The sequence below is a fragment of the Saccopteryx bilineata genome, chromosome 1, assembly GCF_036850765.1.
Source record: "Saccopteryx bilineata isolate mSacBil1 chromosome 1, mSacBil1_pri_phased_curated, whole genome shotgun sequence".
NCBI classification, from domain to species: domain Eukaryota; kingdom Metazoa; phylum Chordata; class Mammalia; order Chiroptera; family Emballonuridae; genus Saccopteryx; species Saccopteryx bilineata.
In genome coordinates this window covers 106,361,201-106,375,672 of record NC_089490.1, presented here as the reverse complement: position 1 = coordinate 106,375,672, position 14,472 = coordinate 106,361,201, and the positions used below count along the sequence as shown (strand labels likewise).

The 14,472-nt window shown below is 43.2% G+C and overlaps 1 protein-coding gene across 1 annotated transcript in view; it reads left to right on the top strand.

The window, feature by feature from the left end:
* Window positions 1-6,263: 6,263 nt before the first annotated feature.
* ALDH1L2 (aldehyde dehydrogenase 1 family member L2) overlaps window positions 6,264-14,472 on the top strand; it is a 76,875-nt gene continuing 68,666 nt past the window's right edge. The window contains exon 1 of the mRNA XM_066263406.1: window positions 6,264-6,393. Coding sequence (XP_066119503.1) covers window positions 6,346-6,393 — 48 coding nt within the window. The 5' untranslated portion in view covers window positions 6,264-6,345. The remainder of the gene's footprint in view (window positions 6,394-14,472) is intronic.

Below are 14,472 nucleotides of genomic sequence, written 5' to 3'. Positions count from 1 at the left end.
TGTCACAGCACGTGACTTCCGGCCCTGGCCCCGCCCCCGCTAGCGAGGGCTGGCTGGGCTTCACGCCCCTACGGACCGCGGGGGCCGCTGGGAAAGCGAGTCCTCCGCTGTGGGGGTGGGATGGGGGCTGCCATAGAGGCAGCGGTCTTTTAGGTGTCCTGTTTTCTTTTGGGCCTTTTGTCATGCCACACCAATACCCTCAATATCGCCCTGCTGTCTCCAGGCCATTTTTCATGCCTGGGAACTGCTCACTAGAAAAGGCAAAATTGATGGTGTGGGGGCTTCACAGGAAGGCGTGGTCCTAGAGGAAGTGGCTGTCCAGGCGCTTCTTCCAGGAAGCTGGCATTGCCAACGCCTCCCTGTCGCCACCGTCAGGGAGCTTGCTGCTTTCCTCTTGCACGTCAAATGCGATTGCTTCTTGAGAAAAAACTGCTGTACCAGGGGACGAGTGACTTTACAAACAGCAGAGCAAGGACTTTTACTATTCTGCGTACATTGCATTCGCCTGCTGTACACCCCCTCTCTTTAAAAAGGCGGAGGAGGGGTGAGGCGGGGACCCGCTACCTGGCTTTTCCTCGAGTAAGAATCTGTGTTATACTGTAACTCTGTTAGTAGTAATGTTCATTTCTGCCTGGTTTTTAATAGATACTAATGGGAAAAGATCTAAATGTCCATCCACAGGGAATAATTACATAAAGTTTAATTATCCGTACTATGAAATACGAGATATAAAGAAATAAGATAGATTTATAGAGGCATGAGAAAGTTATTAAGTTCTTCAACCAATCATTAATCAGGACCTCCTCTGGTTGATAAATCCCAATGGCTAAAATCCTTCAAAAAGCTCAATTGCTTGGCAAGAGAAATGATCAAGATAGAAATTGACAAAGTAGTTGGCAGAGCTGCAACTTGCTTTTGTAAATAAAGTTTTACTAGAACACTGTCTTGATCATTTATTTGCATAGTGTCTGGCGCTTCACAGCACAATGGTAGAGTCCAGTAGTCACAACAGTGACCATATGGCCCACAGACCTAAAATATTTATAATTATTATCAAGTCCTTTAACCAAAAGTTCGCCAACCCTTCTTTCAACTTCAGAGGAGCCAAATGAGCCACCCAAATAAAAGTCTTTATATAAATAATAGTCTACAAAGTGGGGTTTGAAATAACCTAATTTGAAAGGCATAACGATCTTAGAAAAATCTTATCATTAATATATCAAAGTAATTGACAAGAACACTTCTATGTCCTTGTAAGAAGGCAATGGGGACGGCCTAGAGTGGTCAAGTGGACCCACTTTCAGTTAATAATTAGGAAAATAGACAAAATAAAATGAAAATCACTTTTTAAATATCTGAAAAAGAATAAAAGCAGGCATAAACCACAGGAAAATTTATTCAGCAACAGGTAATAATTACGAGTTTGTGGCTTTTTGCCTGACAGTGTCCCTCACCCCTTCAAATCCAGGAGTGAGACACTGCAATCTTATTAGCTTGAGGTGGTAGCAAATTACGGTCAAGGTTGTTGGAAGAAAAACTGGAAATTGGGAGTGGGACCCTAAAACCAGGGACCCACCAAAGGAATGGGATCCAAATTTCAAAACTCTGCCCAAATCTCTGGCTGACCATTAAACTGCATGCAGAGGGGCTGCTGAAATAGCAGTCAGGAGTCCTAGAAAAACAACTGTGCTTGTTGAGAGGTGTGTTTGCTGCTCCTCCACACATATCTTCAACATATGTGCATCTCAGGTAGCATAAACTGAAGCCCTGTGGTTTTACAGAGTCAGAGAGAGAGAGAGACAGGGATAGACAGATAGGAACGGAGAGAGATGAGAAGCATCAGTCATCAGTTTTTCATTGCGCATTGCAACACCTCAGTTGTTCATTGATTGCTTTCTCATATGTGCCTTGACCGTGGGCCTTCAGCAGACCGAGTAATCTTTTTGCTGGAGCCAGCAACCTTGGGTCCAAGCTGGTGAGCTTTGCTCAAATCAGATGAGCCCGCGCTCAAGCTGGCGAGCTCGGAAATCTCAAACCTGGGTCCTTCCACATCCCAGTCCAACGCTCTATCCACTGCGCCACCACCTGGTCAGGCAGCCCTATGGTTTTAAATTAGGGGAGAACAGAGGTTGGGCTGGCAGAGCAGCTTGACATACAGAAGGAAAAAACCAATGATCAAGGGAACTACTGCAAAAGAGGTGAACCCCAAAATCTGGGCAAATTATTTTCTTAGATTAAATAAAATTTAAAATATATAATATATAAAGGCTGAAGATAATCCCTAGAGTTGCTGAGAAAATGAGCATTTCTTTGTATCTCACCTCCTACGTGCAATCTGACAGTGTGCATTAGTACTTAAACTGCTACCTTTGGGTCAGAAACCAGACCCATAAGTACTCATCTTAAAGCCTTGACTGGATCTTTGGTGAGGATGAAGACAGAAGTCATTTATTGAAGGTTGTTCAGGAGAGAGACTAGAAACAACCTAATATCCACCAGCACGATAGGTTAAGTAAATGACATGTAGGCCTATACACGGAATGTGGGGCAGGTGTTAAAAATGAAGATATAGAACTTCATATGCATTTAGTCTTTTTTCATTTACTGCAATTTCTGGTACAGTTAAACTTAAATCTAACATCTTACTAATATCCTCCAATTTTTTTTTCTCACCTATTCCATGTTCCTTTTTCTCTCCTCTTGCGTTTTTTTGGATTAAAAGCATCAGTTGTATTGATAGTTTTACATTCTGTTAACCTGGTTGTTATACATGGCATTGCTATTCTTTTAGTGGTTATACTGGAGATTATAATATGCACCCTTAACTTATTAAAGTCTAACATAAATTAGTACTTTTATTATTCCTAAGACAATGCTATGGCCTTAAAACACTTTAAGTCTTTCTTTAAAACTCAGATGCTATTGTTGTCCTGTATTTTTTTTAAAGAAATGTAAACTCAAGCAGATTTTTTATTTTATTTTATTTATTCATTTTTAGAGAGGAGAGAGACAGAGAGGGAGAGAGAGGAGAGAGAGACAGAGAGAGAGAGAAGGGGGGAGGAGCTGGAAGCATCAACTCCCATATGTGCCTTGACCAGGCAAGCCCAGGGTTTCGAACCAGCGACCTCAGTATTTCCAGGTCGACGCTTTATCCACTGCGCCACCACAGATCAGGCTCCTGTATTTTAATTATATATTTTTTTGAACTCTATACATTATTAGAATTGTTTCAGACAATATTAACTTAAATTTGCCCCCATATTTATCCATTCGATTCCTTTGCATTCCTTTATCTCTGAACTTCCATCTGGGATTATTTTCTTTCTGTCTAATGACCGTTCCATTCCTTCAAGCCCCCCCCCCCCAACTTAGCCAACAATTTTTTATTGTTGTTTGTATATCTTTTCATACATGTGTGTATATATCCACAAGATTACATTATTATTGTTGTTGTTTATAGGGCCAATGTTCATTTAAATTCACTCCCACATTTGCCCCACCCTTTTTTATTTATTTGATCTTCATTCAGTCCTGCATTTCCAGGCTTCCATGTGGACAATTATCCTCCTGCTTGAAGGATAGTCTTTAATATTCCCTTTATTGTGTGTCTGCTGATGACAAATTCTCTCAAGCTTTTGTTTCTAAAAATGACTTTATTTCATCTCCATTTTTTCCTGGATATATAAATCTAAATGGGCAGGAATTTTCTTGTTGTTTGTGAAACTCTCTAATTGCATCTGGAACAATCTCCAGTATCAAGAGTATTACTCTTTTGGTTCTTATAGAAGAAAATCTTCTATATTTCATTATATTTGGGTGAATGTAAACTCATTTTCTAAAGTTAGGAGTTTGAGTATATAACTATGTAACCCCCACTCAGGAAACATCACACTCTCTGCCACCCCTCCCAGTTTACACAGATCAGAACAAATAAAATGAATATCAATATATGGCCTGACCAGGTGGTGATGCAGTGGATAGAGTGTTGACCTGGGAGGCTGAGCACCCAGGTTTGAAACTCCAAGGGTCGCTGGCTTGAGCAAGCCAAGGGATAACTGGCTCAGCTTGAGTCCACCCCCACCCCCTGTCAGGGCACGTGTGAGAAGCAATCAATGAACAACTAAAATGTCGCAAGTACAAGTTGATGTTTCTTATCTCTCTCCCTTCCTGTCTCTCTGTTGATCTGTCTATATCTCTCTCTCTCCCCTCTCCCCTTGCTAAAAAAAATAAAATTAAATTAAATTTTAAAAAATTGGAAGTTAAAAAAAAAAAAGGCAAGAAATCACAAAAACAGTCAAGGAAATGAATTGAATTGGCAAGAGGCAGTTTCCCAAAGCAAAACACTGGATGTTTGCCACAATTCTCCAAGCTTTACAGATTGTTCTTTTTCTCTCCCCCTTACCTTCTTAAACATATTAATTTATTCATTTATTCTCTCATTCAACAAGTATTTTTTAAGCTCTGCTTAATGACAGATACTGTTCAGTGATAGGCAGCTGGTCCCTACCGCCCACTAGTGGGCATTCCAGCTTTCATGGAACGGTGGGCGGAAGTGGAGCAACCAAAGTATAAATAAAAAGATAGATTTAACTACAGTAAGTTGTTTTATAAAGACTTATTCTGCCAAACTTAGCGAAAATCCAACATAAAGTACTTGGTAAGTAATTATTATTATATGCTTTAACTTGCTGTAACTCTGCTTTATAAATTTTATAAAGTAAAGTTACTTCCCTACTTTATAAATCACCATTACTGTGGAACCGGTGAGCAGTTAGAAAATTTTACTACTAACAGAGATACAAAAGTGGGCGGTAGATATAAAAAGGTTGACTACCTCTGCTGTGAGTGGCATAGTGGATAAAGTGTCAACCTGGAACACTGAGGTCACCGGTTTGAAACTCTGGGCTTGCCCGGTCAAGGCACATACGCTTCCTGCTCCTCTCTCCCTTCTCTCTCTCTCTCTTTTCTCCTCTCTAAAAATGAGTAAATAAAGTCTTTAAAAAATAATTAAAAGATAAATAAATAAATCAGGCATAGACTCAACCTGCAAGGAGCTTCCAGTTGAGAAGATGACAGGTATATCAATACCAGCAACAGACTAAAACGTCATAAGACATGCATAGACAAAAATCCTTCCCAGTTTGGAGGAGTAAAGGATTACTTTGGGCCTGACCTGCGGTGACGTGGTGGATACATCATCGACCTGGAATGCTGAGGTTGCTGGTTCAAAATGCTGGAATTCCCCAGGCAAGGCATATATGACAAGCAACCAATGAACAACTAAAGTGAAGCAACTATAAGCTGATACTTCTCCCCCCCACACACACACACACATAAAATCAAATAAAATCCTTATGAGAGATAGAGCGCGTGCTTTATCTTGTTTTTTTTTTTTTTTTTAAAGATACTTTGGGGGAATAAGGAGATGAGAGAGAAAGAATCAAGAGATATGCCTCCAGGAGGCAATATTTGAGCTATACCTTTAAGAAGAGAAGGAATTTGGTCACGCAGAGTTGGTGACAAGTGTCAGGTAACAAGCTTTTCTAGGACCCTTATTCAGGAAAGAATTGGCAAGTACTACAGTTAGGCTGAGTTACCTGTGCAAAGGAGCAGTCAGAAATAAGGGCAATGCTGGATTGCAGTGGGCCTTGCAGGCCAGGCTAGTTCCTGTGAGGCAAGTGCTCAGCTAAAGCAGGTCTCAGCCTTTCTTCTAAAAGGTGAGGAAAAGGATATCTATGTACCTATCTGTCTGTCTATCTATCTATCTATCTATCTATCATCTCTCTCTCTCTCTCTGTCATCTACCTATCGTCTGTTGGGGACCAACTCTGTGCCAGGCCTTCCGCCAAGTGCTTTATACAGTCTCTCCGCAAATCCTCCTATTAGCCTATGAGGTAGGTATCATGATCTTTACATAGCAAAGGTGCCCCCATCCCTTAAATTTCGTAGCTCCACGCACACTAGCATGCCTGTTGCCTTCTCAGGACTGTGTTATGGGATTGATTTGGAGTGTCAGACTGACCACTAAGGCAGATCCCTATGTAGCTCCCAGGGTCTGAGTAACAGGTCCCACAGCCAGTACCTGGAACACGTCTGCAGCCGAACTAGCCACAGGGAGCTGTGTCTCCATCTGGGCACCAGCGCAGCAGCTGTTCTGAGGCCCCAGGGCTCCAGGCGGTCGGCGCACGCCCCGCCCGCTCGCTCGGAATTGGCCCCGAGCCCGGCCAGCTGACTGGGCGGGGCTGCCGGCGGGCTGGGTTCCAGGGCTTGCCTGACAGCTTCAGGAAGCGCGTCGGTCCCGGGCTTGAAAACTGCAGGCTGCGGGCAGGAGCGCTTCTTTCCACAATGCTGCGGCGGGGCAGCCAGGCCCTCCGGCGCTTCTCCACGGGTCGGGTGAGTCCCGCCCTGGCCAGTGTCCCGGCACTCACCCAGGCTAGTTACCAGAGCCCGGGGCTGGAGCTCTGGGCGGCGGGGCTGGGGGTGGGCAGCGATGTTCGGACAGCTAAAAGCGAAGACAACGTTTTTAAAACTGGGAGACTGCAGAAGAGGGTCGGGGAAGGGTCTAGATTGGGCTTGGCAAACTTGTCACTTATGGGGGAAGGAACCAAGGATGCGGCTTTTGAGCATCTCAGGTCTGGGATTGACGGGTGGAAACAAGCACTGGGCAAGACAGAGTCGGCCTGGTTACGAGCTGGAGCCAAGGTACAGGACCGAGACCATCTCCTGGAGGAGAGTTACTATCAAGTCAGCCGGCCTGAGAGGTCTGAATGCTCCCCACTGGCTTGCCCGGCCCATTCAGATAGTGGCACTTAGAGCTGGTGGCTGTAAACTCATTATTCCCGAGATGCAGGCGGCAAGATTTCTAGGATTACTTGGCACCGCAGAAGCAGTCGCTCTGGAACATTATAAAGTGTAGCAAGAACCAAGTCTTGGCCCAGCCCTGGGCCTTGAAATTGCATCAACTCCTCCAGAAACAGGAGAGTGGACACGTTGCATGTGGTGCTGCCTTCAGCACTGTGGAGGCCTTGGGAGAGATGACTCCCTATATGTAAGCAGGCCACAAGCTATTTAGGGAAGAAAAAAATCCATCCTATTTACAGTATCTGTTTATGGGAAGTGCATGTTTGCTATATGATCAAAGAATTTGCTTTCTATTCCTCTTCTCTGCCAAAGCCATAATTGCATGTGTACACATTTAAATGTTAAAAACTTGGAGGCAGGGAGCGATCTTGAATAGCACTAAGAACTGACCCAAAGTGGCATAAATGGAAAGGCTTTCATTCCCCAGACAACCCCAAATAATGAGAATTTACTTCACCCCATATCATCAGTTCTGGTTACTTTGGAAGCATTCATCTTTTCAAAAATAAAGAAAAAGACACATGCTCTTGTAGAGCTTTCGCTTGCTCTCCTAAGCAGTGCACTGGACTCCTCCTTGTTTTCTTTCTTTTATTTATTTATTTTTTGAGAGCAAAAAAAAAAGTCCTAAAGAAAAAAAGATTACCATAGTTGGGGTTTACATAAGATGTGACTAGAAAAAGGTGAATATGCGAGGTGGCAAATAGCACGAGCAAAACGTATGTTGGGAAGCACCAGGAATGGTGAGGGATCAAGGGCTTGAGTTTGACTATCTCCAGGAATGCACATGGAACAGCAGTGACATGTGGCTGGGAAGAAGGCAGGTTCTTCAATGTCCATAAGGAAAACATTGACTAAGTGAGGAATTTGGTGTTTTTCCTTTATAGAAAATAAAGCTCTTCCCTGGCTGGATATTTGGTTGGTTAGAATATCATCTTCATTTGCAAAGGTTGCCTGTTGGATCCCTGGTCAAGGCACATACAGAAACAGATTGATGTTTCTTGCTCTTTCTCCCCCCTTCCTTTCTCACTAAAAAGAAAATCAGTAAATTTAAAAAGAAAGAAAATTAGGGTCCATCCTTTGGACTATGTTCTATTAGAATGGTTCACAATCAAAAATGGGTAGTGGGAGTGTAAAATGGTACAGCCATTTGGGAAAACTGACAGCTTTTTATTAAGTTAAACATTGACTTATTTTATGACCCAGCAATTGCACTCCTAGATATTTACTAATGAAAACTTTCATTCACACAAATACCTATTTATGAATGTTTATAAAGGCTTTGTTTATAGTGACCAAAAAAACCCTGAAAACAACTTAATGTCCTTCACTTGGTGACAGGATAAACAAACTTTGGTGTATCCATCCATGTAGTAGAATCCTCTTCCTCCTCTTCCTCCTACTACATCCTCTTCCTCTTCTTTGTCATAAAGAAAACCCTTCAACATTTCATATAATACTGTTTCTGGTAATGAACTCCTTTAGCTTTTTCTTATCTGGGAAGCTCTTTTTTTTCTTTTTTCTTTTTTTTTGTATTTTCTGAAGTTGGAAACAGGGAGGCAGTCAGACAGACTCCCGCATGAGCCTGACCGGAATCCACCCGGCACGCCCACCAGAGGGCGAAGCTCTGCCCATCCGGGGCCTTGCTCTGTCGCAACCAGAGCCACTCTAGCGCCTGAGGCACAGGCCACAGAGCCATCCTCAGTGCCCGGGCCAACTTTGCTCCAGTGGAGCATTGGCTGTAGGAGGGGAAGAGAGAGACAGAGAGGAGGGAGAGGGGGAGGGGTGGAGAAGCAGATGGGTGCTTCTCCTGTGTGCCCTGGCCGGGAATCGAACCTGCGACTCCTGCATGCCAGGCCAACACTCTACCTCTGAACCAACCGGCCAGGGCCTCTGGGAAGCTCTTTATCTGTCCTTTGATTCTAAATGATAGCTTTGCTGGGTAGAATAATCTTGGTTGTAGGTTCTTGCTTTTCATCACTTTGAATATTTCTTGCCACTCCCTTCTGGCTTGCAAAGTTTCTGTTGAAAAATCAACTGATAGTCTTGTGGGAGGTTCCTTGTAGGTAACTAACTGCTTTTCTCTGTTACTTTTAAGATTCTCTCTTTGTCTTTAACCTTTTACTTTTTAATTATGATGTGTCCTGGTGTGGGCCTCTTTGGGTTCATCTTGTTTGAAACTATGTGCTTCCCGGACTTGTATTGTCTACTTCGTTCACCAAGTTAAGAAAGTTTTCTGTCATTATTGTTTTCTCTGTGTTTTAAGTTCTTTACCTGTAAAATTGTTTAATAATGCCTGTCTCCAAGAATCACTGGGTAATCAAAAGGAAGTGACATATATTAAATACCTGGCATGTATTAAGGTCTCATTAAACAGAATATTTTGTAGTCAGTGGACATACCCTCCATAAGAAGAGATCTTCAGACTCTGTGTGCCTGTGAGACAAGGAAGAACTTTTTAAAATGCAGCTTCCTGGGCCTGACCTGTGGTGGCACTGGGGATAAAGTGTCAACCTGGAATGCCAAGGTCACCAGTTCAAAACCCTGGGCTTGCCTGGTCAAGGCACATATGGGAGTTGATGCTTCATGCTCCTCCGCCCTTCTTTCTCTCTCTGTTTCTTTCTCTGTCTCTCCTCTCTAAAAAAATGAATAAGCAAATAAAAAGATAATAAGTTAAAATGCAGCTTCCTGGGCCTGAACATCTAAGTTGATCTGGGATGAGGCTCAGGAATTCACATTTTTAACATATCCGCCCAGCTGATTCTGCCAACACTGGCACTCAGTCTTCAGATTAGAAATAAGACTAAGGGAAAATATCCCAGTACAGTTTTTTGGAATTGTGCTAACTCATAAACACACTTAAAGATTGTAAAATCTAAAAATTCCTCAGTGTTACAAACTCATCTTTCTTACTTCAGCTTTAGCACTGAGCTCAGAAACTGTTTCTTTCTTTCTTTCTTTCTTTCTTTCTTTCTTTCTTTCTTTCTTTCTTTCTTTTTTTTGCATTTTTCTGAAGCTGGAAACGGGGAGAGACAGTCAGACAGACTCCCACATGTGCCCGACTGGGATCCACCCCACACGCCCACCAGGGGCGACGCTCTGCCCACCAGGGGGCGATGCTCTGCCCCTCCGGGGCGTCGCTCTGCCGCGACCAGAGCCACTCTAGCGCCTGGGGCAGAGGCCAAGGAGCCATCCCCAGCGCCCGGGCCATCTTTGCTCCAATGGAGCCTTGGCTGTGGGAGGGGAAGAGAGAGACAGAGAGGAAGGAGGGGGGTGGAGAAGCAAATGGGCGCTTCTCCTATGTGCCCTGGCCGGGAATCGAACCCGGGTCCCCCACACACCAGGCCGACGCTCTACCACTAAGCCAACCGGCCAGGGCAAAAGTGTTTCAATGAATGTAGCACAGTATTTCCAAAGAAACTGACACAGTTTCCTTAAACACTGTCTTTCTGGAAGCTTTTACATCTGGATTTGAACTCCAAATGACTAGATGACAGCTGACATTTGAGTTAGCTCAGCCTCCTGGCTCTTGTGTTTTAAAGGTAGTATTTTATTTTATTTTGTTAAGATTTTACTTATTGATTTTTAGAGAGAGAGAGAAAGGAGGGGAGGAGCAGGAAGCTTCAACTTGTAGTAGTTGCTTCTCATATGTGCCGTATATCTCGACTGGGTAAGCCCAGGCCTCAAACCACAACCTCAGCATTCCAGGTCAATGATCCATCCACTGTGCCACCACAAGTTGGGCAAGAGTAGTATTTTTTAAGTGAGAGGAGGAGAGAGAGAGAGAGACAGACTCCCACATGTGCCCAGACCAGGATCCAGGTGGCAAGCCTCGTCTGGAGCCAATGCTTGAATAACCTAGTTATCCTGAGTGCCTGGGGCTAACACTCAAACCCATAGAGCCACTTGCTGTGGGAAGGGAAGAGAAACAGAAGGGGGAGAAGGAGGGGAAAAGAAGCAGATGGTTGTTTCTTATGTGTGGCCTGACTGAGGATAGAACATCAGACTTCTGCACACTGAGCCGACTCTCTATCTACTGAGCTAACTGGCCAGGGCCAAAAGTAGTATTTTAGATGTCTTAAAATATCTGGCATCGGGAGTGATGTCACGGAAATGGTGCCGTGAGCAGCGCGTCCGACAGATCTCCCCAAAATCACAACAAATTTATCAACTAGAAACAGAAAAATTTATCCTCGGAGCATTCCGGAGTTCCACACAAACTGAAAGCGAAAGGACTGTTATCACTTGAATCTGAGAGACGAGGGTGTGGAGGAAGCTAACTACCGCAGGGACGTTCATTCAAGCCGCGGAGGGAGTGCGCCTGTGGTGAGTCAGCCCACACTCAGGAGCGGCGAGCAGCCGCCAGCGCGCGCCCGGTCCGATTGCAGAGCGAGCACCGCTAACGTTCCCAGCGGCCCACGCACTGCGAGTGAGAGTCCCCAGCCACCGGTGCCCGGAGCACCCCATTCGCGCGCATGCCCTGGGCATCCCACGTGCCCAGAGCGCCCTACTGGCCCGCACACCCAGGGTGCCCCATTATCCTGCGCCTGGTGCGATCCAGCCGCCAGCGGCGGGGCCAGCGGGAGAGGCGCCAGGGCGGTCTTCCCTACTTGGGAGATTCTCTCTGTGGGCAGGGCACCTCACCCAGCCATTCAAGCTAACAATCAAGCGTTGGGGGAGGGGCGCGCAGGCAGCCTGAAATACCTTCGGGAGCACAGCTGCGGACCCAATCACTGAAATTAGCTTAACCCATGAAATCTGCGCACCCACGGGCTCTAATTGATAAGATCTCTCTCAGTTCAGTGATCCAAGACAAGAGGCGTGATATTTTTTAGTACCTCTCGCTAAAGGGGCGGGGGCAACTTCTGATTGATAGAGCCTCCATATTCAGGGATAAACGCTAACAAGAGGGACTTGGCAGATAATAAGATCTATACTACACTAGTCGCAAGCAGAGACGAGTGCCCCTTCTTCCCAGCCAAAACAGGCTACAAAGTGTGGAAAGTCTGGGTGAGTGGTCCAACTGAATGCTAGGCGCTGAACAGTCACCTTGACAACAATTGACTCCCACCCCCACCTGATTACACTGGAGGCTCTGACTGCCAGAGCCTTTCCCAAAGCCTTGCGCTGAGTGGGGATAGAGTGGGGATTTCCTAGCTCTTTGAGCCTCTTACTCCCCAGGCAGAAGCAGTAGCAGCCTTATAGCTGGATCACCAGGCTGCTAATTCAGAAAGGGGGGACTAGGAGAGAGACTCCAGGAAAGCAAACTCTCTCATCGTTGGACCCTGCAAACGCCAACAAGCCTTGACTACCAGCAAGACTAAAGCCAATTATATGACATTGCCATAGAATCCGATCAACTGCAAATCCCTACCTAAGTGTGACACAGGGGCAGAGCCTGGGGTACAGAGTCACCGACCAGGAAGAGGGAGAGAAAAGAAAAAGGAAGAAGTTAACCTCTCAAAATCAAGAAAAATCCACAGACTTTACAACTTGTTCCACTAATTTTTTTGTTGTTGTTGTTTGTTTCTTCTATCTTATTGCCTTTATTATTATTATTTCTATTTCCTCCACCTCGGTCCTTCTATTCTCTGCCCATCTTATGCTTCCCTTTTCTTGAACTACACTACCCATTAGTGTTACATTTTATTTCTTTTCTTCATCCTCACCCTCCTTTAAGGTTATACTCCAAAACACTTAACTCTCACTCTCTCCTCTTTTGTTTTTTTTTGTTTTGCTTTATTTTGTTTTTTTCTCTTTTTTTTTCTTCCTTCGTTTTTCTCTTTTTCTTATTTTTTCCTTTCTATTCGTTTTTTCTTTTCTCGTTTTACTTTTCCTCCCATTTAATCCTCAATCACGAACAAATTAATTAATTTGGGACTCAAGGGTTTTTTTTGGTTTTATTTTTCTTCTTTGCTTTTGTTTTTTTTTTGTTTGTTTGTTTATTTTTGTGGCATTTTGGGTACTTTTTACATTGCTTTTTAACTCACTAGCATTCCTCCCAACCCAAGGTCTCCATTGTATTTAGTCTTCACTCCACTTAATACAACAGATTTTTACTTATTATTTTTTTTTTCTTCTTTATTAATCTTTTTTTTTCTTCTTTTTTCTGGTTCCCTCTTATCCCTCTCATTATATCTCTTAGTCGACCATCACTTACAAGCAAATCATCTTATGCTTGTCTAAGATTTTCTTCCTTTTTTTTTTTTTTTTTTTTTGCATTTAGTAGGTCCCTACTCCCTTTTTTTGCCCCTTGAACTCTTCACCCCAAATCAGGCCCTCCATTATAGGCAGTTTTTGTTCCATTTAGCATAATATAAGTCACAGGTCATCACGATATTTCCCTGAGGAGGGGAGAGGAGGGAAAGAGAAGAAAAAAAAAGGGGGAAATAATAAATTATTATTGTTTTTTTTTGTGGGGTGTTTTACCTTCTTTTTTTTTTTTTTACTTTTTACTCTTTATTAATTCTAATTAGTGCTATCAACAAGACCACCCTCAGATGCCAATAAGAAAGGAAATTGAATATTATGGATACAAAAGAAAGAGAGGTAACACAAATAGATGTGGAAAAATCTATGGAGAAAAGACTTAACATATTGGAAGCCTTGGAGCTAAATGACAGAGAATTTAAAATAGAAATCTTAAAAATACTCAGAGATATACAAGAAAACACAGAAAGGCAATTTAGGGAGATCAGAAAACAACTCAAAGAACACAAAGAATATATGTCCAAAGAAATTGAAACTATAAAAACAAATCAAACAGAGATGAAAAACTCAATTCACGAGCTGAAAAACGAGGTAACAAGCTTAGCTAACAGAACAGCCCAGATAGAAGATAGGATTAGTGAAATAGAAGACAAACAACTTGAGGCACAACAGAGAGAAGAAGAAAGAGACTCAAAAATAATAAAAAATGAGAAAGCCCTACAGGAATTGTCTGACTCCATCAGAAAGAATAACATAAGAATAATAGGTATATCAGAGGGAGAAGAGAAAGAAAATGGAATGGAGAATATACTCAAACAAATAATAGACGAGAACTTCCCAAGCCTGTGGAAAGAACTAAAGCCTCAAATTCAAGAAGCAAACAGAACACCGAATTTTCTTAACCCCAACAAACCCACTCCAAGGCACATCATAATAAAGATGACACAAACCAATGACAAAGAAAAAATTCTCAAGGCAGCCAGGGAAAAGAAGAGTACAACATATAAAGGAAGGCCTATTAGATTATCATCAGATTTCTCAGCAGAAACTCTACAAGCTAGAAGAGAGTGGACCCCAATATTTAAAGCCCTGAAAGAGAGGAACTTTCAGCCAAGAATACTATACCCATCAAAGCTATCCTTCAAGTATGAAGGAGATATAAAAACATTCACAAATACAGAAAAGATGAGAGAATTTATCAGCAGAAAGCCCCCACTCCAGGAAATACTAAAGGGGGTTTTCCAACCAGATTCAAAGAACAAAAGAAAACAACACCACAAGTAACAGCTCCACCAAGAACACAATAAAAGCAAACTTAAACTGTGACAACAAAGGAAAAAAAGGGGGGAGAGGATGGAGATTAACAGTAGCAAAGGACGATGAAGTGCAGAAATACTCATAAGA